Source organism: Miniopterus schreibersii (genome assembly GCF_964146895.1).
Source record: "Miniopterus schreibersii genome assembly, chromosome: 18".
Classification (NCBI taxonomy): domain Eukaryota; kingdom Metazoa; phylum Chordata; class Mammalia; order Chiroptera; family Miniopteridae; genus Miniopterus; species Miniopterus schreibersii.
The window spans coordinates 25995465-26021995 of NC_138121.1; the positions used below are offsets into that span (position 1 = coordinate 25995465).

Below are 26531 nucleotides of genomic sequence, written 5' to 3' on the forward strand. Positions count from 1 at the left end.
TTGCTCATCCGACAAACATGTGCTAGTTCTCAGAGAACTGCTCACCCAGTTCACGGCCTGCCGTTTGCGCGCCAGCCACCACCCCAGCCCCATGCCCTGCACATTGTGGGCCTTCGAGGTGTATTTGCTCAGTGACTGAATGAGATGGGAATGAAATGGGAAATGGGCCAGGAGTGGCCGAGGGTGTGATGAAGGGGCAATCGCTGAGGTTGGGAGGACAATAGAGCCCTCCTTCAACCATCCGGCACACCTGTGGTGGCAGTGTCTCAGCAGCCCACAGGGAGAAGGGGCATTATGTCATTGATGGGGACGGATGCAGCCCATGGAGGAGCAATAAACTGGTCTGAGGTGGAATTTCTGGCAGAGTGGCAGGTGGGAAGTGAGGAATAATTCGGTTTGGGTCTATATAAAAAATACCCTATCAAAAATACAATCCTTCCCTTCTTTAGCCCCCACTCTTTTTCTTGAAAAATGAAAAACCCATGAGGATAAAATACACTAATCTTAAGTGTACAGCTCAATAAAATTTCACACCTATATACACGTATTTGTCTGCTCGGGCTGCCGTAACAAAATACCAGAAACTGGGCGCTTAAATAATAGACATTTATTTCTCATAGTTCTGGAGGCTGGAAGTGCCCGGTCAAGGTTCAGCAGGGCCAGTTTCTAGTGAGGACTCTCCCTGGCTTGTAGATGGCTGCCTTTTCCTTGCGTCCTCACATGGTGTTGCCTGGTGCCTGCACTGAGAGAGAGGCAGAGAGAGAGCTTGTTGGTGTCTCTTCTTATAAAGACACTAATCCCATCCAGGGCCCCACCCTTCTGACTGCATTTAACCTTCTATTACACCCTTCGAGGCCCCATCTCCACATATAGCCACAAGAAGGGTTAGAGCTTCAGCGTATGAATTTGGGGGCATACACATGATTCATTCCATTATATATATACCCATGTAACTACCACCTGGTCAAAATAGAGAATATTTCCAGTGCCCCAGGATGCCCCCTAGAGTGGCCACTATTCTCACCTCTCTCCCCATCTGCCAGTCTGTCTGGTGGGGACCCTCATATGAATGGACCTAATAGATAAGCCCTCATGTGCCGTCTTCCTCTCAACACCATGTCTATGAGAGTTGTCTGTGGTATTGTGAGTTCAATGGGTCATTCTTTTTTATTGCTGTGTAGTATTCCACAGCCTCTTCAAACGTTTGAGCCCCTGGCCTTGCAGCAGACGGTAGCTAAGAGGGTGGGCCCCGGGGTAGTGTCTGGGCTCAGTGCCTTTTGGGCGGGAGTGGGGGTGTGTGTCTTGTACTTTCACGACCTTGTGCCTTAGGAGAGGACACTTACTTCGTGGGGCTGTTGGAAGAGTAGAGAGATTGTCCATGGACAGGGCGTTGGTGCAGAGCCTGGCGCCCAGCCAGCCTTCCATAAATGCTAACTTGAGTGTTCCTCCTGGAGCATTAGAGGTGTGGTTTGTCTTCAAGGAAATGTGGAACCCTAGGTAGGCTGGCGATCTCAGCTGGGGGAGAGGGATGAACCTATCTGGGGCTCCAAATAGTCTGAAGAAACTTACTGAGCCTACCCAGCGACAGGACAGGTTCTGAGGCCCCCTCGGCCTGCCTGGCAAGGGCCATTTGGAGGAGTCATTCCGAAGGCCCCCATGAGTCCCTAGCCAGCCTTGCATGTCCGAGCAGAGGTAGGTCAGCTGAGTGGGGGCTGTGGCATGGTGAGGACACTATCATTAGTCATCTGTGATGTGCGAGGACAGACGCGATGAGCGTGTTATAATGGGCCCCCCGCCCTCCATCCCCAGACCTGATGCCCACACGGCCCTGGGTGATGCCATCCCGCTATTTTGAGCCCTCAGAGGTTAAACAGAGAGTGTGTTTTTCGCAGTTTGTCTTACGGCCAACACTAGCAGGGCCTCTCCCTGGCCTCCCTGGAAAGCTGTCAGAAACATCACCTGGGCAAGCTTGTTGGTTTAGGAAGTGCTCAGAGTGTGTGGCCTTCATCCTGAGCCGAGCCCGGGTCTGAGATGTCCACACAGTCACTCACTTCATCCTTACAGCAGCCTCCTGCCGTCACCCCCATTACGGAGCAGACATGCTGAGGGCTAGGCAAAGTTGGGGTCACCCAGCTGGCAAGGCTGGGGTCCAACCTAGGGTATCTGCACTTTATCACTCAGCTGGAGGAGGAAGGGGCCAAACGTGGCTTAGCAGCAGGCCCGAATCTCTTTCCTGGGAGAACAAATAGATGACTGGGCGATCACATAGGAAATTTCTAGAACAAATTAGAGACTGGTCCCTAGTCACTCATGGCTCCAGTTTATGTTGCCAAAGACCCAGGTGCTTGAGACGGACTTGGGAATCCCACTCATCACCTGCTACCTGCCCCCTGGAGAAATCTCACCACGTAGCCTCCAGTTTTCCTGCCCTGGGAGCTTCAGAGGGGGGTGGATGGTGCCTGGGATGCTCAGAGGGACCTTAGTCCCAGCCCCAAGAGCAGAGTGTGGTCAGAGGCTCTGAACCCCACAGCCTGGGTTCACATCTTGCTGTGTGACCTCAGGCAAGTCACTGAGCCTCTCTGAGCCTCAGTTTCTTCCTGTGCAAAAGAGTTGAATTCCAGCATGTCCGTCCTGGGGTGTTGGAAGGATGGAGTGACCTGGGCTGGGTGTGTGGTCCAAACACGAGGTACTCCATGAACACAATGATTTCTATGCATTTGAAAAATGGCTTAAAAGGGGGGTGCTGACAGCTTTCCAGTACAAAGGCGCTGGGGCTGGGTAGGGGTGGACAGTGTTCAGAGTTGTGTGAGGGGAACAACAGGGGTACATGTGGGGCCAATGGGGTGTTGGCACACACACTAAAGTCACGGGAGGGGACATGTAGGTCTCAACTGGGGTTCTAGAATTCTTCCGACTCCCTGCCCTCAGGAGGGGCCCAGGGCAGCTCCTCTTTCCCTTTACATGGCAACCACGGCCCTCCTCCCCGAATGTGTTGAGCCGCGAGGGGGGCCAGGAAAGGCGTGACCCTGACAGTGTTTCTGGTCTGTCTTCAGGGGGAACTGGATTGGAGAGGCCCCGTACAAAACCGGCCGGCCCTGCTCCGAGTGCCCGCCCAGCTACGGAGGTGGCTGCAAGAACAACTTGTGTTACCGAGGTAGGAAATGACTTTAAAACCGTGAGTCACAGAGCAGCTTGCGCAAACCACAGGACCTGGAGAAGTAAACAATGGAGCCCAAGGTGCCCCCTCCCCAGCCCTGTAGCAGCCGCCCTCAGCTCTCCCCTTCCTCCCCCCTCCTTTCCTCCACCTCTTGCAGAAGAAGACTTGGGGTTCAGCCCCCAGTTCCCTGGGGACCCATGGCTGGCCTGGGACGTCCCCCCAGTGAGCATCTCCCATGGCCAGATTCCGAGCTGGACCTTGAATGCAGCCTCCACTCCAACACCCCCCGTCCTTATTTGTTGGTGCTCACGATCTGATACAGGAAAACAAACAAGGAGTTAAAAACGAACCACCAGACAGATGTCCCCTGTGAGCTACAGACCAGGCAGGGTTGTCCCTCCAGGGTATCCTTCCCGTCCTGGCCCCCACCGACCACCCACCCACTTCCCCAGCTTGTTCAGCCCTCGCTGGCTTGTCGTAAACATTTCTGTTTCCCTTCCTCTGGCAAACCTGGAGCTTTCAAAGGCTGTGTCATCTCCAGCCCCTCCACCATTTGTTTATTGTCACCACTCAGAAGGTTTCCACTCACCCCGCTACTGTAAATAACGCACATTTTTCATGCCTAAAGTGTTTCTCACATTTTGGAATATTTCCTCGGGCCCGTCCCAGAAGAGGCAGAGCTGGGCCAAGGGGGCCTATCCTTGTTTTTGTAATTAAGATGAGTTTTTTCACGTGGCTCCATCCACAGGCTTTGTGATGGCTCAGAGGGGGGCTGGGCGTGTGGGGGAGCCATCCTCTGCGCCAGGCCCTCCCTGACGGAGGGGACATGGGGTCAGTCCTGTGGGCTCTAAGGTGAAGAAACAGGTGGCTAGGGTGGGGGTCCTAGGCCCTCTCAGGGGCCCAGGTGCTCTGCTGTCCTGGCCACCTGTTCACTGCTGATTCTGCCCACTGGGGAAGAAGAGAGGGGACAGGAGAAGGAACAACCAGGTTTTGAGGCTGGTGCTCAAACCACGAGATCACTCTACCCATCAACAAAATGGGTGTGATAACATCATTCTTTCATAATGTATCTCAGGCTCAAATGAGAATTCATGCATTTGGTATAAATTTATTGAGCACCTGCTGTATGCCAGGACGTTGCTGGTGATATTAATGGGGATAACTCTGGGGACCTGAGAGTTATGGGCCTGCCCTCATGAAACTGAGGTCCAGCGGGGTCATGGCCATGAGAAGCGATTCTCATCTTCCAAGAGATGAGACTGGATGTCAAGGAGTTTATAGCAGGAACATCGGCTGTTGTCTAATGGGGTCAGGGAGGGCTTCCCTGAGCAGGTGCCCTTAAGGAAGAAGACGTAGCCTAGTCATGAGAAAAGGGAAAGGTGTTTCCAGCAGGGGGAACAGCATGTGCAAAGGCCTGGAGGCATGAGGCAGCATGGTCACGAGAGGAAGACAGAAAGCCCTGCACATTGTGCAGATCCTGGCAGTGTCTGCCACGCAGTAGGGCCTCTGTAAGCACTTTTTTTGCTTTTTAATCTCTGTTTGTTAGTTTATTTTGTTCATTAGATTCCACATATAAGTGAAATTATGTGGTATTTGTCTTTTTCTGACTAGCTTATTTCACTTAGCATAATACTCTAAAAAGGATAAGATTTCTTTCTTTTTTATGGCCAAGTAGTATTCCATTCTGTATGCACCACAGCTTTTTAATCCACTCATCTACTGATAGACACTTGGGCTGTTTCCAAATCTTGGCTATTATAAATAACCCTGCAATGAACCTAGGGGTGCATATATTCTTTCAAATTAGTGTATCTGGTTTCTTTGGATATATTCCCAGAAGTGGGATCACTGGGTCAAAAGGCAGCTCCATTTTTAATTTTTTGAGGACCCTCCATACTGCCTTCCGCAGTGGCTGCCCCAGTCTGCATTCCCACCAGCAGTGCCCTAGGGCTCCCCTTTCTCCACACCCTCACCAGCTCTTGTTGTTTGTTGATTTATTGACGGTAGCCATTCTGATGTGTGAGGTGATATATCATTGTGGTTTTAATTTGCATTTCTCTGATGATTAGTGATGTTGAGCAACTTTTCATACGTCAGCTCTCATCTCCGTTGTCCTATTCATGCACGTCCTGTGGCTGCTCTCCAGTTACCCAGGGGGGGTTAAGTTTCTATCAGACTTGGGGACTGGATGCCCATTTGGGTTCCCCCAAACCTCCCATTGTGAGGGGTGTGCATGGCCCAGAGCTGTCCGGGTTAAGGCAGAGCAGGGTCATGTTTACTGTCCCAGGCTGTGTGTACTCAGGCATACTCCTTTCCTTCTAGGAGCCTCAGTTTTCCCATCAGTGATAACATAGTCCTGTAAATTTCAACCAAAGCAAAGCAGAGAGTTGCTATTTGCCTTTGCTTGAGTGGCCTTCTCAAAGGTGAATTGATGCACATCTCTGCGGGGGACCCCTTTGTACCTTTACAGCATGCACCCCTGTCCCCCTTGGATGTCTGTGGACTAGAGTTGGAAACCCTTGCCTCCTGCTCACTCACAGTTAAAGCAATGAAAAGGATGTGAGTTGCTAGCACAACTTGCACATAGTCGGTGCTTTATAAACAGCTGGTTAGCTCCTTGAAGAAGTGAGAGGTATCGCTACACTTATACCTGCATGGGGTCCTTCATCACCTGGTGAGGAATATTGGTCCTCTCCCACCTGGGGGTTTTATCCATCTCTGGAACCTGGCAGATTCCTTCTCCTCCTCAGAAACACAGCTCTGGTGTCACACCTCCTCCAGGGAGCCTTCCCTGACTACGCAGACAGGCAGTTTCCCTGCCTTTCTGCTCTTACTGCAGCCACACTCTCCTTGAACCTTGACCACCTGTAGTTATAACCGCCGGTTCACCCCAGGGCCTCCAGGGGTATGGAGCAGGTGTGTTCTGCATGTCGTCCCAATATAATACCCCCCAGACCCACAGAGAGTCATTTTCCAAGCACAAATACAGATGAAGATACCTTAGATACTGGTTTACCCATCCAATGAAGCCTCTGTACTTGTTTCTTTATTTCTGGTGGAAAATATCCAACTTCACTAGGCAGGTGTGCCAGCTTTCTCAGCTAACCATGCAGAAAGTCTCCTGTAAAGTGACTGATCTGCATAAGCTACTTAATAAGCGGGCGTGGCCAGGCCGGGCCTGCAAAGGAGCTGGAGCTGGGAGAAGAATAGACCATAGGAGAGGTTTGCATCCCTCCGGCCTTGCCAGGTGTGGTGATAAAGGGTGTGGACTTCTGGGAAAGGCAGTCTGACTCTCAGCTATGTGATCTTGGGCAGGTCACTTAGCCTCTCTGAGCCTCGGTTTCTCTGTCTGAGAAATGAGGCTCATTGTGTCTCTTAGGGCAAGGAGAAGATGTTGTGAGAATGTATTGGGGAAGGTCGGTGTTCAAGAAGCATTAGCTGTGAGCTTTGTTATCACTTATAGAGCCAAGAGGGAATCTGCAGAATGATGTAAGCAATGCTGAGTGCCCCCAAGACCCCCGGCCCAGAACTGGACAGTGCGCACAGTAACCTTGCCATGAACTTGGGCATGGAATTTCCCCAGACCTGCACCAGTCCACACAGGGGATCTTAATTAGGATGTGCTCAAATAGGGCCAGTCCTCTGGGCAAGCATTCCACTTTTCATGTGTGTGTCTGAGGGCGAGGACTGTCTGCCCATTTTCTTAAATAGTGAGCCCTCAAATGCTTTAGACTGCTTTACCAAACTATATTCGGCTAAATAAAGCCACGATTATGAGGTATAAAAATCCTAAAGGCCAGTGGAAGAAAACCCGGCTTATTCCAGAGACAGCTCTGGCTTTCAGTGAAGGGCAAACCTGAGTGGCCACATTGACGGGAAGGCAGACCAGAGACGGCTGATCGTGCCAAATGGCGTTGCAAACCTAGTGTCTTCGTAAAGATTTCACCTAATAGCTTTTGGCTACAAACGATGCTTTCAGAATTCCCTTCCTAAATGTCTTTAAATTTCACTGGGAATATTTTTCCCCCAAAGGAATCCAAAGACAGAATTCTTTGGCGGTTTTGGTTATCTTTCATTGAGCAAATTTTGTTGAGCAACTATTATGTGCTGGAAGCTGGGTCTCCAGTGAGCTGTGAAACAGGCTAGTTTCAGGCCTCAGGGAGCTTACAGCGGGTAGGAGAGGCAAGTGGTGGTGAAATCACAGCTGGGAGCTAGCACCGGAGGCCCATGAGCTCTGGCAGAACGGACTTGGGACTCAAGCTTGCAGGTCCCCTCCCTGCTTACATCCTGTCCATTCTCTCAGGACTAGGTTTGTCTGGGGTGATGATTATGCAAAAGGGAATTGGCCTGTGAAACAGAAGCAAAGAATTCCAGCCTTGAAAAGCACTGAAGAACCATTTAGCTGCCCGTCATCTGAGTGTTTGTCTTGTATAGACACAAAAACTTGGTCTGCCCTTTGGAGAAGAAAGGTCCTTGCCCTTAAGGAGAAGTCGCAAGGAGGCTGGGGGGCTGATGAACACTTACTTGATGGGACTTGAATTTTAATCCAATGACCCAAAGGGGTCTACAAAGGTGCTTCACTCCTCCTCCTTGAAATGGTTCTTACCCAAACACATTTCTGTCATTTCTTTCATAGAGGAGAGCAGGAGGCAGGGGTTTTCAACTTGGTCCACAGGCATCTAAGGGGGGCAGGGGGGCATGCTATAAAGGTGCAAAGGAGTCCCCTACAGAGATGTGCATTGATTCATCTTTGAGAAGGCCACTCAAGCAAATGCAAAGAGCAATTCTCTGCTTTGCTTTGGCTGAAATTTACTGCTCGGTATCCTGGTGGCCCGATTACAGATTCTGGTCAGCAGTTAATTGTTGTCTTTGGTGATGAAATCAAGAAGATAAATGAACTGGTGTTTATAAGAAATGCAGCCCGGCTGGGCGTGGCTCAGCGGTTGAGCGTTGACCTAGGATCCAGGCGATCAGGGTTCGATTCCCGGTCAGGGCACATACCCACGTTGCGGGCTCAGTCCCCATTGGGGGGCGTGCAGGAGGCAGCCAATCAGTGACTCTCTCATCATTGATGTTTCTGTCTCTCTCTCTCCCTCTCGTTTCCTCTCTCTGAAATCAGTAAAGATATATTTTAAAAAAAGAAAAAAGAAATGCAATTTGTTCGGTTAATTAAAATGTCTTAAAATGTGGGGGTCATGATCGTTATTGGAGAAATAATATCTATATGGGTGGCGAAAAGATTGGGACCCAATGTGCTAACTTTCTTTTAAACCAGGAGTCAGGTCTCTGGCTTATTCTGCCTGATGGTTCCAATGTTACTGGGTAGCAAAGCTTCAGGGCCGAGAAAGGAGTTGAGTTTGGTTAAGTGATGTTGACTCACAGGGGTAGAGAAGGAAGCAGGATGTGCTGGTGATGAAAACTTGGGGCCAGAGGGACCTCAGGAGAGGCAGCTATGGTTTGGAGTCAGATGTGCTTCCTTGGGCAAATGGTGGTGCAGGAGGAGGTGGGACAAGCAACCATTATGATAATCCAGGTGTGGGCGCTGGGGCCTCTCGCCCCTGCTCAGCCCAGCTGCTCTCGGGTCCAAAGCACACACAGCGAGCAGAGCCTGTGCATCGCACCTTGGCTGGTAGAATTCCACCTGGCCAGGCCTGTTCTGAAATGTAGCTTTCTTTCTGCCACTGAAATGATTCTTTGTTAAACGAAACCCAAACAAGTTTAGGTTCCAAGGGTTTTTTGCAAAGTGCATTTTTGTCGAATCTCAGCATTTTTTTTCTTTCCCCTTCGTCTTCACGATGAAGAAGAGACTTACGTCCAAAAACCTGAAACAGACGAGATGAATGAGGTGGAGACAGCTCCTGTTCCTGAAGAGAAACACAACTGGGTGCAGCCGAGGGTCATCAGACCCAAGAAAGTGTCCACCGTGAACTACATGAGTGAGTCAGGCTCCCTCTCTGTCCTGTGGCCGCCTCTGGAAGGGGGCAGTTTTCTCTGGGGGGTGTGTGGAGGAGGAGAGCTGGGGGGTTGAGAGTTCTCCAAGTTTGCAAACGGCGGGAGCAGGGCTGTGTGCAGCTTGCAAGAGTACAACCCTAAGACTTTCCTAAAAAATGATAATTTTAACTCTTTTCAAAAGTGAGACTTATAGGAGCTGTGCTTGAGTGTCGGTCCCCGCCCCACCCCCCACCCCAGGCAGGTATTTTAAGGTTAGACCTTTTCCTTCCAAAGGGGACCTGGGCTGAAACTGGGTTCCTCCTGGAAGCGCCGGGCCCCCTAAGGGAGAGCGCAGAGGGCGCAGGGTGGGGGGCTAGCTCCTGGGAGCTCCAGCCCTCCTTCACCGCACCAGCTCTGCGACTCGGGCATCGCTCGACTCTCTGAGACTTAATTTGCTCATCCATAAAATGGGGCAATAAAACGAGGTGCTCTGAGGAGTATTTGCAGTACCGTGGGCCCCGGTGTCAGCGGGGATCTCCCTGTGCTTTGAGATCATCAAGTTGCCTCAGACGGCCCCCTTGGGCGGGAAGTTAAGTGTTTCCCCCCAGACTTCTGGAAGCCCCCAGAACACCCCTGCTCGCCTGTTTTGCACTTTCCCCTCCCCTGGTTCCCAGTGCACCTCACCTCCCACGGCTTTTCCTTTCTGATTTCCCTGACACTGCCCTTGGGCACCTGTGCACACGGCGCCTTTCCTGGAGGTTCGGGGCTCTGAAGGGGCACCTTCTTACAGACACGGCACCAGGCACCAGGCACGGGCTGTCTGTCTGCTGTTCTTGTTTTCGCTGATTCTCCCCTAAGCCTTAAACAGTGTAAAACTGGACTGACCCCTGAGTAGGGCCCATCTTGCTCAGAAACCATGCCCTCTTGCTCAACTACTTTCTCCCCACCCCCACCAGTCACTCTATGGTCTTGGGCTTCAAGGGCCTTTCCCTGGACTTTCTGTTTGGTCATCCTGTGGCTTCTTTGACCAGGAAATAGGCTGATATTCTTTCCTGTCCAGCAGTTTAAAATGGCTCCTTTGGTTTTTTTAAAATAATGTAAAATTATAACGTCTTTTTGTCCAACTGTAACTCTACTCCAAGATTTCTATGCATCCCTATAAAATAAACGAAAAAGGAGAGCTTGGCAAAGTCATCTTGGCTATGGGGGAGATGACTCCAGTGGGGACGCCTGGGGCTCCACTTCCAGGCTGGATAAGGCTGATAAGGCCTGTTCTCCAGAGCCGTGGGCGTCTCTGGGGCACTCAGCATGTGCCATGCTCCCTTCCAAGGTCACATGTGCTCTTTCACTTAACGCTCATGGAAACTGTACCCCTATACTTATACCCATTGTTCACATGTGGAAATGGAACCTCAGAGAGGGGAAGTAACACGTCCAAGGTGAAACGACTACTATAAAGCGGTGGATCTGGGATTTGAACCTCACCACTGAGGCCTGCAGCCATTGGGCAATGTTCCTGCTCTCGAATGGCATGGGTTCCAGAAGGTTCCTCAGAGTGGGGGGTGGGGTCTTCTAACTCAGGCTCATCCCCTTGATTCTTCCAGTGATGTATATTTCTGCATTTCTCTCCTAGCCCAAGTTGTCAGGTGTGACACCAAAATGAAGGACAAGTGCAAAGGGTCCACGTGCAACAGGTGGGTCTGGGCAGGATCCCTCTCTCACCGCTCCCTACAGCTCTTTGAAGCACCTGCTGTGGGTTATGGGTCACGTCATGATCAGCCAGTTGTTGGCCACCCAAACCAAGCTGTGTAGAAACTCACCAAAAAATGGTACTTTCTGCTTTTAGCAACAATGGTGTGCACCAAAGGTTCAGTGGGGAGGTAACACAGCTTGCTTTGTGTCATAAATCAGACTGACAGAGTTCCCTCTGAATGCCACCCTTTATTAAGAGCATGGCTCACAAAGATGATTCATTTCTGTCAACCTTAACCAGAGTTCCTCAGCCTTGGCACTACTGACATTTAGGGCCAGGTAATCCTTTGTGGTGGAGGCTGTTCTATGCAGTGCAGGAAGCTGAACAGCACACCTGGCCTCCACCCACTAGATGCCAGGAACACCTCCCTAGTCATGATCACCAAAAAATTCTCCAGAAATTGCCAATGTTCCCTGAGGGGTAAGATCACCCCTAATGGATAACCTTTGACCTTCAGGGTTGGCCCAAGCTCTGGGTCTTCTCCTGCCTGGACATATATTCCAGTTAAGTGTTTCATCCCTAGTGGGGAGGAGGTGCTCAAATTACAGATGCTCTGCATTATTGTCTGAAAAGGAATTTCCAAGCTGCAGAAGTGCCAGATTTGTACATAGCAGATGTGCTACAGACATGACCATCTTGACCCACATTTTTGCACAGCTGGGGGCTCCATTGCACCTGTCTGTGTGAGGGGGTCACAGGGTGGCCCAGAGCTCTGTGCACGGAGATCAGGGCCGGGCCGTGTTAGGACATGTGTGGGCTGGCAGCTCCTTGGCCATCGATGGACCACAAGCCTGCTTCCGAATCTAAGTAGCCTGCTTCCCAATGGGCCCCACTGGAGGAAGGCTGCCAGTGGAGCCCCGGGTAGATGAATGAATTCATCCAGCTGATGGAGTCATTGAGTACTGTCCATTCGGATGCTGAAGAACGTCTGCCAAGAACGAGTTTGGTTTTGGCAGGGCAGCCGCTGGGCTGCACTTTCTGGCAGCGAACGGCCAACAGGTGCAGCGGCCTCATGCAGAAGCTCAGGTTCACGGTTGGGAAGCCACGTCCTTGGTAGAGGGTCTTTACTCGGCTTCCTATGGACTCTGGCACTCATTCGTCTAAAGCCGAATTGCGTCATTTAAAGCACATGCTAAAAGGAGAAGGCAGCGGGTCCTATTTTATGCCACAGGGATTTGGAATTTGGTTCACTAGATGCTTGGCTCAGCCTTTGGCAGGAGTGTGAGGAAACAGGCTTTGAGCAACCCAGGATGAGGTCGTTCGCGAGGCTCAGGCATCGTCCCATGAGCAGCTGGTGACAGGCCAGCAAGTGCTGCGAAAGTCAGCAGCCCATTTGTTGGTGAGATGAGTGAGATGTGGCAATGATGGTGGTGCAATGTCTGTCCCCTGCACAATGTTGGGGACATTTGCACATCTCTGTGCGTGCTGGGTAGATTGGGCAGAAAGCACGCGGCATCTGGAAGGGATCTCCACTCTGCAAACTCATGGGTCTAGGATGTTGGGAATGCTCTTGAGTTGTCCCTTTGTGATGATGTGACTTGCTGTCCTGCAAGCTCATTATGAGAGCCTGAGTACTCAATGGGGAAAAATTAAAAGGTCTAAAAAATATTCCGATGCGAGGCAGCATCTAAAGAGTTCCAGGGTCCAGGGCAGATGGGACCCTCCCCGGGCAGGGAGAAGGCAAGGGTCCATCCGCACCAAGACTGTTTGAGACCTCCAGGCAAGAAACATAGCTCGCCCCCACCTGCGAACACCAGACTGTCCCCAGTGTCTTGCCGAGAAGCTGTCCCACCATCTGCTTTCTGTCCCTGGTGCATTTGCAAAAAATATTACTTACTGGGCTCATTTTCTGCCTTTAAAAGGTATTCTTGTTCATTGTAAGTAATTCAGGAAAACAACCACAAAACAAAGTATAAAGAAAAAAGTAAGTGTCCAGAACCTCCTCAGTATCAGCAGCGATCTGACAGAGCTCCAGTCTTTTTCCATGCGCTCATTCAGCTAATACTGCTTACGTGATCTTAGGCATGGTTTTCGCACCAGTTTCCAAAGTCAGTAAATATTCTTCAGAAAAGTTCATTCCTAGGGGCTCTGTACCACTCTGACGCATGCTACACAAAAATGTTCCGTGGTTCCTTTGACACCTGCTGGCTTAGTTCCAGTTTTTCACAATTATAAGCAGTTAGAATAACATGTAGGTCTTACTTTCTGACTTTTCCTTTGGAATTTACACCTGAAGGGAAATTCAAGAATGAACAGACATAAGGCTTTCTGGAAAGGTCAATTTATACTTTTTCGTGAACATGAGCACCATCATCGAGTTTTATTCTAGTAAAAATCCCCTCCAATTTGACACCCAGAACTGGCACTTCCTTTCAACGTGTACTTCTCTGATGACTGGTGTCTGGGGAATTTTTTTTTTTTTTTTCTTTAGTGTTTGGGTGCCACTTGTCTGTCTTCTGTGAATTGTGTGTCTAGTCACGTCTCTGCCTTAAAACACAAAACTTCAGCACATGAAAATAGTCCTTAAGAAGGTCAACTGAATCTGTCATTGTGTTCATGTGACTATAAACTTCAGCCTGGGGGGATTGTGACTTGCCAGGAAACAATGGATCCTGCATCCCTGAAGCTTTTCTGTGTGTAATAATAGAGCTGTTGAAGGAAAAGAAATGATAATTGCATGGTGGTGCTGAGTCATGTTTACCTGTGAAAATCGTTTCCCATCTTTCCCGTCAGGTACCAGTGCCCAGCAGGCTGCCTGAGCAACAGGGCGAAGGTCTTCGGAACTCTCTTTTATGAAAGTGTAAGTGTGGCCAGCGTTTCTTTAACTGGCTCCTGTGGAATGCTGTTGTGTGTTTTTAAAGAAAGTTGGTGGTTTTCACATGGAAAGGTTTCCCTTCCCCTCCTTCGCCCAACCTTACGTTTGTAGAGATGATCAGTGAGTACTCGTGGGCTCACAAACTTGTGAAGCCACTTCGGGGACACTGAGGCCAGCCCTCGGGAAGCCCAGTCTCCGTTTTAGACGCAGCATTAATATGCTCCACTGCTTGTCGCTGCTTAGTTTGTGATGCACCTCAGATGGCTTTTTAAAATAAGCAACCCCAGGAACAAAGACGGGCTCTAGGGAGAGGCAAGAGTCAGAGGTGGCGCCCGACTTCTTGGCTTGTTGTGGGTTGAAGACAAACGCCTTGGGTACCGCTGACAAAGATGACCTCGGGTGGACTCACGGTGTCTCCCTCCCCTCAGTCGTCCAGCATATGCCGCGCTGCCATTCACTACGGGGTCCTGGACAACAGCGGAGGCCTGGTGGACATCACCAGGAACGGGAGGGTCCCCTTTTTCGTCAAGTCTAAAAGAAATGGCATGGAGTCTTTGAGGTAACTATTCTGTGATCAGGGTTCCTTAAAACTTTTTCTGGTTATAAAAGTATTGTTGAAACTTTGAAAAGTACTGAACAATAAAAAGAACCGGGGGAAGATAGAGCTGACTTAATCCCACAACGCAGAAATTGCCCCAGAGGCAGTTCAGCATCTTTTATCCCAGTGGTGCTCTCGTTCTCCGGGCCCCCCTCTTTCTCTCTCTCTCTCTAATCTGGCTGACTTCTGCCTTGTCTTCCTTCGTTGTCCCCTTGTCTTCAGACACATTGTCATTAGCAGTTGATGGTTTCTTTGAGTTGATGGGCTAACTGGATTAGCACTTTTTCTTCCTTCCTAAGAACGAGGCTTTGCATTTCTTAAACGTGCTGACTTTTTTTTGCAAGATAATGTTTCTCGCGTAAGGTATGTGGCTGGTTGAAGGGCCAGACAGTCCTTGGCTATTCTGACTTTCTGGGGAGCAGTGAGGAGGCCGTGTGTTGACCTGTATGGAATCAGAGGCTAGAGTGACCTGGGACCTTAGAGCCCAATGGGGGGGGGTCATAGGGTCAAAGAGACCTGGCTCTGCTTCTTCCCTGTGCATGATCTTGGGCGGTTTCTTCACCCCTTTGTAAATGAGGTTTGTAGTAGGACCCGGGGCTGACACCCAGCTAACCCACGATGGCACAGCATGGCAGGCCCACCCCAGGGTCTGGGACAAAGAAAGCACTGAGCAGATGCTGCCGTGACTGTCTCAAGGTAGTGTGTGCCGTCCAAACTGTGAGGCCACTCTGAATATTTCCAAAAGGACATGAGTGATTCCCCCCGGGAGGTCCGGCTCTTCAGGTCGCGTCGAGTGTTCCTTCTCTGCCTTAGCTAAGGACCTAGGGGTTATGTAAACTGAAAAAAAAAAGAGCAAGGAATTGTAAACCAAAGCAAAGAGGATTCTCCCGGAGACACCTGTTGAGTGACCTCAGTAGCGGCCATGACCAGGCTCGGGACAGGCAGGACGGAGCTGCGGGCTTGGCCAGATTCAGATCCTGCGTCGCCTGGGACACTTGTCCTGGAGCCACTTCTAGCCCCGTTCAATGCCCAGCTTTGCACCTAGAGCAGGTTCCTCACGTTTTAGAATTGAGGGAACCCGCGAACATCGACATAAAGCAAATTAAAGCTTTGTTTGCACTAAAATCTAACTGAAACGTAGCATTTCTTTCCATTATGGATGTTGGTTCCAAACCAAAGCAGGTTAGCAGGGCCGGCGACTCTCTCGCTGCTGGAAATGGATTTGCCACGGACATCTCGGAACAGTCTCCGCCGTGCTTACCCTGAAATGACAGTAGTGAGAAGACCCACCTCTAGATTGTTTCTAATGCATTCATGAAGATGCGTGGCTATTACTCTCGTGCTAATTTGTTGTCATATTTTGATAATGATATTAATAATAACCAATTTTAGTCTTTTCCATTTATCATATGTTTTTAAAATGTTCACTCTGAGAAGGGGTCCATAGACTCCATCAGGCTGCCAGAGGGGTTGTTGGCACAAAGAAGTTAATGAGCTGTGCCCTAAAAGTTCTCATTCTAGATCCTGCTCAAGGGCTTTTGGGCTGGTGGGAGACAAATAGGAAAATGTAAATTCGAGGCTGTAAATAAAATAAACATGGGAGCAAGTGTGCATGTGGAGAAGCCATTCTGTTGGCATTTACCTACTGTTTCCTTTTGTAGCAAATACAAGGCATCCAGCTCATTCACGGTGTCAAAAGTAAAAGGTAAGCTGCTGGTCTTTTCCATGTGACCGTAATACATGGGTTACCTTGGGTTTCCCTGAAATTTCATTCCCTTTAGTTGTTGATTGAATGTTTATCATGCGTGCTAACATGGCTGTTCTCAGGAATCGCTTCTCTAGTTCCTAAACATATCTGAACTTGGCATTGGCTCTAGAGAGCTAAATCAGAAACACAGGCCTGGCGTTCCAGTTGACTGTCACAGAAATACCAACACCTGGGTCTAGAGTAGCTAATAGGTTGCGTAGGGGGTGTCACTTTCTGTTGATTGATGGTGGCCAACCCGGAGCATTGTGTGGAGATGGATGCTGAGGCCTCCTTCTGGGCGCAGCAGGAAACAGAGCTTGATAGATTAGTGACATCTGCCATGGACAAGAGAGGGAAACATGGGGTATGTTTGTTTGGTAGGATGGGATGCATCCATGGGATAGTCGCTACCTCCTTCATACAAATGCTGCCGGCGGCTGCTTATATAAATAAAGTTTTATAGGCACACAACCGTGCCCATTCATTTATGCATCGTCTATGGCTGGTTTCTTTGCAGCATAGATCATAGGGTCCACAAAGCTGGAAATATTGACTCTCTGGGCTTTTAAGAAAGAGTTTACCCAGCTCTGGACTACGTGAGGACATGCTGTCAGGCACAACAGGTGGTCAGGATTAGATCCACTTTCTTACATCTGTTGTTTAAAACGGACATAAGACTTTGAAGAAAAGAGTCACCGGCCTCCTCTGAAACAGCTCTAGGCTGGGAGTTGGAAACCTAGGTTCTCATCCCTGTGCTGCAAAGTCTCAGCTTTTGTGAGCCTCATTTTCTTCATCTGTAAAATTAGAATAATACCTGCCATGAGGATCCAACATGATAAAGTAGGGGAAAGTTTTCAAAATCGAAAAGCACTATGCAAACGTCAAGTACGGTCTATCCATGGAAAAGCTATTGCCGGCAGTAGCATCCTTGACCAGTAGACACACTCAGGCGTGGGTCTTGTCTCGTCCCTTGAGTGGTCTCAGGTGGAGTGCCAGGCGGGGCTGGACACCTGCTGGGTTCTCACCCCAGCTCTATTGGAGGGCTCGCTGAACCCCTAGGACCCAGCTGTCTGAGGCCCAGCCTTGCCCGTGACCTGACCCTTTCCCGATGGCTCCTTTTCACAGTGCAAGACCTGGACTGCTACACCACCGTCGCTCAGCTCTGCCCATATGAGAAGCCGGGGACCCACTGCCCAAGGTAAGGCTCACTGGCATCTGGTTTTGCAAACACGGGTGCTGAGAGAAGAAGGTGCCCTGCCGGGTTGGGGGTCATCTCCCGGCAGTGTAGTACAATGGAGTTCCGGATATGGCCCTTGTATGTGTCCACCCAGGAGGTCAGTCCATTCATGCTCAAAGTCAAGGGCCCACTCGACCTTCCCTGAGACCGCCGGTTCTCAGACCTGGTTGCATATTGCAATAGTCTGAGGGGCATTTAAAGCACAAATTCCCGGGGACCCTGCCCTGACCACTGAAAGCTGAATCTCCAGGAGTGGCCCAGCAGACTAGCCTCTTTAGCCACTACTGGGTGAGCCTGCTGAGCAGCTCGTCCCTGGAACCCTGTTCTGGGGACTTAACTGAGAAATGGCTCTGTCCACTTGATGTTGCCTCCGCTCACTGGGCAGAGTACTTACACTCATAGAAATGACTTCGTTTGCCACACAGCTCCTCCCAAGCCCCTCAGATAGACCTCGAGATTTGTCATTTTGGCCTCTTAGATCAGTCTAGAACTCTGCAAGCTGTGTGCTGTGTATCCCATTTAAATCAGCTCATTGATTCTTTTACTTGAGCTGTGATATTTTCTATGGTTCACTTTAGAAATAGCTTATTAAAACCCAGTTTTTGAGGTATAATTTGCACACAATAAAATTCCCCCATTATAGCTTTACAATTCGGTGAGTTCTGACAAATGCACACACTTTTGCAGCCGTGGACACAATCAAAATGATAGAGAGTGTTTTCATCACCCTAGAAAGTTCCCTGTGGTCAGTCCCTCCCCCTCCGCCTCCCCCCCACATCTCCACAAACCACAGATCTACTTTCTGTCACTCTGATTTTGCCTTTTCTAGAACTTCACATGAACGGAACTGCCACAGTATGCAGACTTCTGCGTTGGGCTCCTTTCTCGCTGCATGCTTTTGAGATTCGTTCAAGCTGTTGAACATATCTGGTTTATTCTCTCCTGTCACCCTGTGCTGTTCCATTCTGCAGATGTGCCACAGTTTAAGGACTGGGTTTTACATGCACCTTCTAAACCTTAAGGCTGGTTTCGGAGGAGAATGTATCATAACAGAACAAAGAGTGTCCTCGGAGCATTTGTGCCTGAAGTACCCACTAGGGCCTCTCAGAAGCTGGGTGACGTAGCATCCTACGAACCCTCCTCCTGGGCCTGGAAGCTTGTGGATTCTCTCAAGGGAAAGACTGACCTTAAAACCAATAGCTGGAGCCCGGCTGGTGTGGCTCAGTGGTTGAGCGTTGACGCATGAACCAGGAGGTCACTGTTCTGCTCCATTCAGGGCACATGCCCGGGTTGCGGGCTCGATCCTTAGCAGGGGGCGTGCAGGAGGCAGCCAATCGATGATTCTCTCTCATCATTGATGTTTCTATTTCTCTCTCCCTCTCCCTTCCTCTCTCTGAAATCAATAACATTTTTTTTTAAAAAAGAATGTTTTTTAAAAACACACACATACACAAAAACTAATAGGTGGAGTCCCCTGAGGTGTGAGCAGAGAATAGCCCCGGGAGGGAGCTGGGGAGGGAGAGGAGACTGGAGACTGCGCCAGGGGCTCTCACTCCTCCCCTTGCTACTCGCCTGCACCTGGAGGCTTTCTCACGGGCTCCAGCCACGGCCACCACCCGCCACCGCCACCACGCTGACCCTCCCCCTGCCGCTGGGTGTTCAAGGGAGGGTAACAGCCTTTTAGTAGATTCCTCCAAGTATTAGAGAGAAGGTGAAGGAAATGACTTCAACAAGAACAAACGCACACACAAAAAAAACTTGACATAGTGCAAGTATGCAAAATATAGGCTTTGACCTGTCATTCTAGAAAGTCTAGGGAAGAATGCTCCGACCTAAACTGTTTTCTTTTTCTAAATCTCTCCCACACACATTCTCTCTCCGCCTGCCCACGCCTGCCCCCCTCCCCGAACCATCTCAGCCTCTCCCTCCCTCCGCCTGGCTCCCTTCCCTCCTGCAATCCTGCTGTCCTGGGGCCAGGTGGCCTCCAGGCACCATTTTGGTTTCTGGGTTCCTGGGTCCCAGCCCCGGTGCACTGTTCCAGGTAAAGACAAAAGGCCTTTTCGTAAGTCAAGTTCCTGCCTTTCCCCGGGCCCACCCATTTCCAGTTCGAGGCGGCTCCTCTCCTGTACCGAAGGCTGGAGGCAGGGATGCGGTGGCTGACATAGCGGTGATCTAACCCTGTCCGCCTCAGGTTATCAGTGCCCCCTCCCTGGAATATTTCGTGACTCACTGAGGTGAGGGCCCTCCACCCTTTCCTCCCCCACACAGGGAAGTGACCTTTTAAAAAGCCCATTGATTATAATCTCCGTAATGCACCCTCAGCACGAACTGGCCGACACCCAACAATGGGAGGTACCACCGTCTACAGTCCCACACTCACCTCCCTTAGATCTACTCCTTCACCGTGTTTGTGTGTGTCTTCTCGTATAGGGTTTTACAAATCTATATGAACTATTTAAGAGGAGGAAAAACATTTTCACCACTGCTAGAGTGGGAGAAGTATATATATATATTTTTCCCCCAAGGATATGTTTATTGTTTTAGAGAGAGGGGAAGCGAGAGAGAGAGAGAGACATCAGTGTGAGAGAGAAAGATCCATTGGTTGCCTCCTGTACACCCCCCCGACGGGGATTGAACCTTCAACCTTTTGGTGTACGGGACAGTGCTCCAACCAACTGAGCCACCGGGCCAGGGCTATATTTTTTTCTTAAAGAGTAAACAGTATGGTAGTTTCCTTTCATCTAAGAACTTAACTCTCGAAATTAAAATAAAGAGGGCCAGCTGCTTCTCAAGCAGTTTTGTTTACTGCTGATCATAACCGTCACACAAACGCTTCTTGTTTTTCAGAGTTCATTGTCCAGCAAACTGCAGAGACGAGCCACCCTACTGGGCCCCTGTGATTGGAACCAACATCTACGCAGACGTGAGTAGCTGGCATTTCCAGTGACCACCTCTCAAAGTCTGTTAAGACCTCAGAAACCACGTTCCAAGGTCTGGATACCAGAAGCCCGAGATCTCATTTCTGGGCCTCCGGCTAAATTTAGACCAGTCATTTCTGCAACCATTGCCCTAATTTCCCATTTTTAGAGCTATTTGTACCACTGCCTCTGTCTGCTTATGAATACAGATGCAGGTGTGCCTCATCTTACGCAAACATTTTCATAGTTTGGTAAATTGAATCCTGCTTCCCCGCTGACACACATTTTTAATGGGAAGGCTTTCGTGCGTCACATACTTCATTTCCCTAGATATTTAGTGACCTTTCCAGCTCTCCTGATGCATTTAGAGATACTGGTCCACTCTACTCACTGCATTTCTTTTAGGCTATCGTACACTTAGCTATGAGCACCCAGAAGAAATTACAAACTATACTAATCTTCTTGTTAATAACCACTCTTATTATATTGGAGCCTGTTCTTCCAGATTTCCCTCCTACCTTCAGCAAGGAAGCTTTAGCCTTTTTTCTTAAGGAAAACCTTCAGAACATAGCCTGTTCCCTCCAGCTGCCCAGGGTTTAGGGACATGGTGACCCAGAAGACATGAATACGGTCACTGCTCTGCCCTCTGGCCTGTGTGATCTTGCCAAGGCATTAATCTCACTGTTAAATGAGCCAACTGGGGTTTTCTAGTCCAGGGAATCTTGTAGATCTAAATTTCCATGATTAGATTAGCATCACTCATCCCCAGCTAGGATCTTTACTCAACTTTTTCTCATCTTCATTTTTGTGGTCATCTCTCACACACCATCACTATCTTTGCCTCCATCTGCCTTCTTTTTTTCCGGATTCCTGTAAATGTGAGGACACTGAGTTCTATAAGGTCAAAATACCCTAATGGCTAATGTTTTCTTCCCACCTTTTTTTTTTCTTTCTCTTTAAATTAGTAATTTTCCCCCCTCAAAAACTGCTTAGCCAAAATTGAGTTCTAGAAGTTTAATAAAGGGGTAAAATTATATATATATATAAAATTGTTACACTAAATGTTTGAACCAAAGTCTGCTGTTAAAAGACAGGGACTTTGATTTTTAAGTTATTTAAAAATAAAGGAATGGGCCAAGTGATTCCAGCCAAATACAAAGAAGTGAACAAATAAAGTAGGAGTGGCAATATTTCTATTTTATAAAATGGAATGGAAGGTTAAGCATACTAAGTGGGACAACACAATTAATTATGCAATGACACAAAAGTATCATATCTACGAAGATATGAAAACTAAATCTATATGCACCAAACAACATAGCAGCTAAACATATAAAACAACCCCACTCAGAAAAAAAGGTTAGAAATCCAAGAATTTGATGAAAATTTAGTAATAACATAAAACTGCCTTTCACTCTGTATTAGGTTCTTTAAAAACACCATCTCTAGGTTTTGTTACTCTCATGTGACAGAGAAGGAGAGTCAGGCGCAGAATGACCTGCCCCAAGTCACACAAAGGCGATTGCCACGAGGGTGTGGCTTGCCTTAGGCTGTGTTCACTCCGTGCTCTATTGTGGCTTGCCTGAATGTGCCTGCACCCATAATTACACTGATGGTAACAGGCGTGTGGGTGAAAACCTGAGTGAAGTCTTTAGCTTTTCCTCTAGAGATTTGAGATTTTGGAACCACGGAGCTCATTGGACAGGGCTTGCATATGATAAGGCTCCAATTAATGTTTGTTGAAGAATTAAATAACTGAAGATACTACAGTAGTCGATACTTAAGCAGCTCTTCAGAAAGTAAAAGAAGGAAGGAGGGAAGGGAGAAGAAAAAGAGAGGAGGCAGGGGAGGAGAGGGAAGGAGGAAAGCTACCTCTGTTTCAGAGGTTCTTTTCTGGCCTTGGTTTCTAGGTCACTCTGTATTCTGGGAAATGATGATGTCTTTTGGAAAATGTCTGTTTAGCTAAGAGATTTATTTTAGGAGCGTTGTCTCCAGATCTTCGAAGGGCTTAATAGCGCTGCAGTCCCTGCCTGCTCACCCAGAGTGCATTACTTGGCAGACCCCTCACTTTGTGGTGAGTTGCAAGGCAGGAGAAGCAACAGGGTGTAGCCCAAAGAGCAAAGTCTGGGCCAGAAGACAGGAGTTCAAGCCCCACCTGTGACCTTTACCAGCTGAGGGCTGATGGGCAAGCCCCACACCCCACAGCAAACCTCAGTTTTCTTATCCGTCCTCTCCGTCTCCCTTAGTGGCTGGATCAGTTCTCATACTTGCGCATGCATCAGAATCCCCGGAGGGCTTGTTCAAACAGATTTCCGGGCCCCACCCCCAGCATTCCTGACTCAGTAGGTCTGGGGTAGAGCCAGAGAGTCCCCAGTGATGTTCATGCCACTGGTCTGGGACTGCACTTAGAGGGCCACCGGGTTAGAGATGACAGTCCCTTGAGAATTTCCAACAATGATGGTAGTGACAGTGATGATGATGGTGGTGGTATTGGTCTTGTTACCTAATATCTATTGGAGCACTTACTATGTGCAAGCCTGCATTCAGCTGTTGATCTTACTGAATCTTCACAATAGCCCTTTTATGAGGCAGCCCCTGGAGCGCTTGCTGGCTCTGCTCTCTGCCAGCTGAGTGATTGTGGGCAGGCCACGTAACCTCCCTGAACCTCAGTCCGCCTATCAGTAACACCTACGCTGCGGGGGTTTGGGGAGATTACTATATTAATGCATGTGAAACCCTTGGAACAGGGTCTACTTTAGTAATGCAAAAAAATGTTAGCTGCGATGATCCCCACTTTATATTAGAAAATAGAGGCCCTGGACTTGAAATAATCATCCAAGGCCACACAGGCAACACGTGGCAGAGGAAGGATTGGTGTCCAGTCTCCCTGGGACCAGATCTCTGCTGATAACAGTTGTTAGTAAATATTCAGATATTTGTGTTACGTGGGGCCCTGAGAAGAGAAAATGGGCAACCTCTGCTTTTACGGAAGCTCAGTGAGAAGAGGGGTGTGAGAGAAAAGGGGCGACAAAAGGGAAGAAAAGCGTTTGCCCAGTGTCAGGGGTTAAGGGTGTGCGTGTTGATAACAGACGGACACTGGGCCTATCGCGTGAGAAAGATCTGGCCGTGGGTATGAGGTTTGCGTAGGCAGGGCCCATGGCTTCATGTTATCACAAAAAACTTCTGTGCCACTGACATCCAGAAATCCTCCGGGACCAGCAGGCAAAGGACTGTCACAGAGGGCACAGAACCAAAGGACACCGCCTCTTGGCAACAGTTAGGAGCATGCAGCTCCCCGGGCAGGGCCTGCAGAAGGGCCAGTTAGGGACACCAGAGGCACTAGTCCCTCCTGGAAATAGTCCCAGGGCCCCACTTCTGGTAACTTGGTCAGCAGAGTGAGCAACACCGGGGGAGAAAGAGAAAAATGCCAGTTCCGCCCGCCCGTGAGAACAGTAAGGGCACTTGTGCTCACTCACAAGCTCACCCCACTGAGAGTGAATTTAGAGGAATTCGAAAATGGTCACTTCATTTCATGTCTCCCTGCTTCTCTGTGAGGTGGCTGTACATGGATTGCTGCTTAATCTTTCTAGGGCACAAACCTTTTTGAGAACTGGAAAGTTATGGACCCTTTCTCTGAAAGGGGGGCTAAGGGGATAGGCTTCCTGGTGCAGGCAGGGTGACCAACTGTCCGGGTTTGCCTGCGACTGAGGGGTTTCCTATGTTCAGCACTAACCCCAGGAAAGTTCTTGATGACCCTGTAGGCTCCCAGAGTTCTGCCTACAACTTCAGGGCCTCACAGGACCCCCTGGAGGCCACTTCAGGCTAAGGAACCCTGCCCTGGCTCGTTTATTTATTGAAGAAGTCTAGATGTGTTGTGCAGGATTTAAGAAACCGGCCTTCAGCTCTGGCCGGTTTTGCTCAGTGGTTAGAGCGTCGGCCTGTGGACTGAAGGGTCACGGGTTCAATTCCAGCCAAGGACACGTACCTGGGTTGCAGGCTCAATCCTTGGCCCTGGTCGGGGTGTGTTCGGGAGGCAATCAATCAATGTGTCTCTCTCACATCAATGTTTCTCTCTCTCTCTCTCTCTCTCTCTTCTGCTCTCTCTAAAAACAATGGAGAAAATATCTTCAGGTAAGGATTAAAAAAAAGAAAGAAAGAAACTGGCCTTCAGTTAAACCCAGGTAAATCAGTCGTAGAAAGCAAGAGATCCAGTTCTCCAGCCTTTAGCACAAATGTGCGAGTGGGCTCCGGGGCTCTCTACCTTTTTAACAGCAACATTAACTTTCCAGGGAACAGGCAGTGAGGGGGCTTCTGCTGTGAAGCATTTTTCTTCTCGTGCAAAGCCGGCAACTTCTCTGGAATGACCTGGTTCTTGAAGGACGAGGCGCTAGCTGAAGGGCAGGTCTGAAGGGCATGTCCCTTGAGAGGGCACGCTGCAGTTTTTGAACAGGCCACGGGCTCTGAGCGGTAACAAGCTCAGTGATATTTCAAATTCTCAAAGAGCCCACATTAATCCATTCTCTCATGTCTGGTGCTAGGAACCCGCTAGAGGGGTCGCTTGTCCCGTTCAAAGGACAGTTCAGGGCACGTCTTCCAAACACAGATGGGCCAGGGACAGTGGTAGGGACAGTGGTAAGGACAGGGGACAAAGGAACTTGGAGGGCTGTGCCAGGGACAGAGGCTGGCTGACCACTCTTGGGGGTGCACTGATTACCTCCAATTCTCTTCTAGGCTTGGGTGTAGCGTTCTCTGTCTCTGTCTCTCTGTCTCTGTCTCTCTGTCCTCTCCCTTCCTCTCCCTCTCTCCCTCCCTCCCTCTCTCTCTTATTGTGGTAAGCTATACATAACAGAAAAATTTCCCTCTTAACCACGTGTGAGTGTACAGTTCGGTAGTGCTGAGCACATTCACGTCGGCGGGCCATAGATGTCCAGCTTGGCACCTTGCGAATCCGAAACTGTACCCGTTGAGCAGCGACTCCCCCTTGCCCCTGCCCAGCCCCCGGGACCGCCCTTCCACTTTCTGCTTCTGTGAAGCCGACTCCTTTTGGTGCCTCCTGTGGGTAGAATCACCCCGGGCTTGTCGTGTTCACTCCCTTGCTCTCTTCATGAAGGCGGTGCCGGCTTGGTTAACCAGGGGTTGGGACCCTAGTCGCCCCGTGGGTGATTACTGGGTCCCTGGTAACTGTTCAGAGGGGTGGCAGGAAGAGACAACAAAGCCCGGACCCGCCCTGCTGCCGAGTGACCCACACCTTGGCGGTGTTGAAGTTTCCCCGCTCAGGACATGGTTGGCAGAGGCCTCTGTCCCCCACGCCATGCACCGCACAGGATGGCATGAAGCCCAGCTCACCCGGCCCAGTCTACCCCGTCCGCCCTCCACACGCACGGCGTCCGCAGGCCGAGCCCGTGGTGGCCACAGGCCTCTAGGTTGTGAGTGAAGGCAGGACTGGAGTCAGCCGTCCTACCCTGTAGCTATTGGGTCTTTTTATCTTTTTTTTATTCCTCTCCCAAGGATATTTTCCTCCCATTGATTTTTAGAGAGAGTGGGAGGGAGGGAGGAGGGAGAGAGAAACATCAATGTGAGAGACACATCGATTAGTTGCCTCCCGCTCGCTGCCTGACCAGGGCCCGGGGATCAAACCGCAACCAAGGTACATGCCCTTGACCAGGGATCGAACCCCAGACCCTTCGGTCCGTGGGGTGACCCTCTAACCATTGAGCGAAACCGGCCAAGGCCGTCTTAAAGTTGGCAAATTGCTGAGCTAGACTGAGCAGCTGACTCAGTCAGCCTGGTGGAGGGTATCATAGACGTCGCTGGAGCCATTTTCTGGGTGACTATTTTCTACAATCAGATATTGCTCACTTTCCAAAAGTTTGCATAATGTTTAAAATACTGAGTATTGCCCTAGCTGGTTGTCTCAGTGGTTAGAGCAAGGGCCCAGGGTTTGATCCTGGCCAAAGGCAGGTACCTCGGTTGCAGGCTCGGTCCCCATCCCTGAGTCAGGGCACGTGTGGGAGGCAGCCAGTCCATGTGTCTCTCACATCGATGTTTCTCTCTCTCTTTCCTTTCCACTCTCTCTGAAAAGTAATGGAAAAAATAACCTCGGGTGAGGATTAAAAATAAAAATAATAATTTTAAAATGCTGAGTATTGAGCTTCAGCCCAGAGCAACTGAATTCGGTGGGGTTGGGAGGGGTAGAGGGACCTAGGCATTGCGATCTTGTAAAGATGCTGCGGGTGGCCTGAGTTGCCGTGAAGATTGGAGCCCACTGCCGAGGCGAGTGTGGGGTTTTAGCACAGGTCAGATCAGAGGATCGTAGAAGAGGCATGAGGGTGTTACCTGCCTGGTTCTTAACCTTGAGTGTGCATCAGAATCCCT

The 26531-nt window shown here is 49.7% G+C and overlaps 1 protein-coding gene across 1 annotated transcript in view; it reads left to right on the plus strand.

Annotated features, from left to right (window-relative positions):
- Positions 1-26531, plus strand: part of CRISPLD2 (cysteine rich secretory protein LCCL domain containing 2) — a 60434-nt gene that overhangs the window by 24036 nt on the left and 9867 nt on the right. The window contains exons 6-13 of the mRNA XM_081118185.1: positions 3054-3154; positions 8959-9093; positions 10722-10782; positions 13575-13641; positions 14085-14215; positions 15916-15959; positions 17127-17199; positions 20086-20161. Of these exons, the coding sequence (XP_080974311.1) occupies positions 3054-3154; positions 8959-9093; positions 10722-10782; positions 13575-13641; positions 14085-14215; positions 15916-15959; positions 17127-17199; positions 20086-20161 (688 nt within the window). The remainder of the gene's footprint in view (positions 1-3053; positions 3155-8958; positions 9094-10721; positions 10783-13574; positions 13642-14084; positions 14216-15915; positions 15960-17126; positions 17200-20085; positions 20162-26531) is intronic.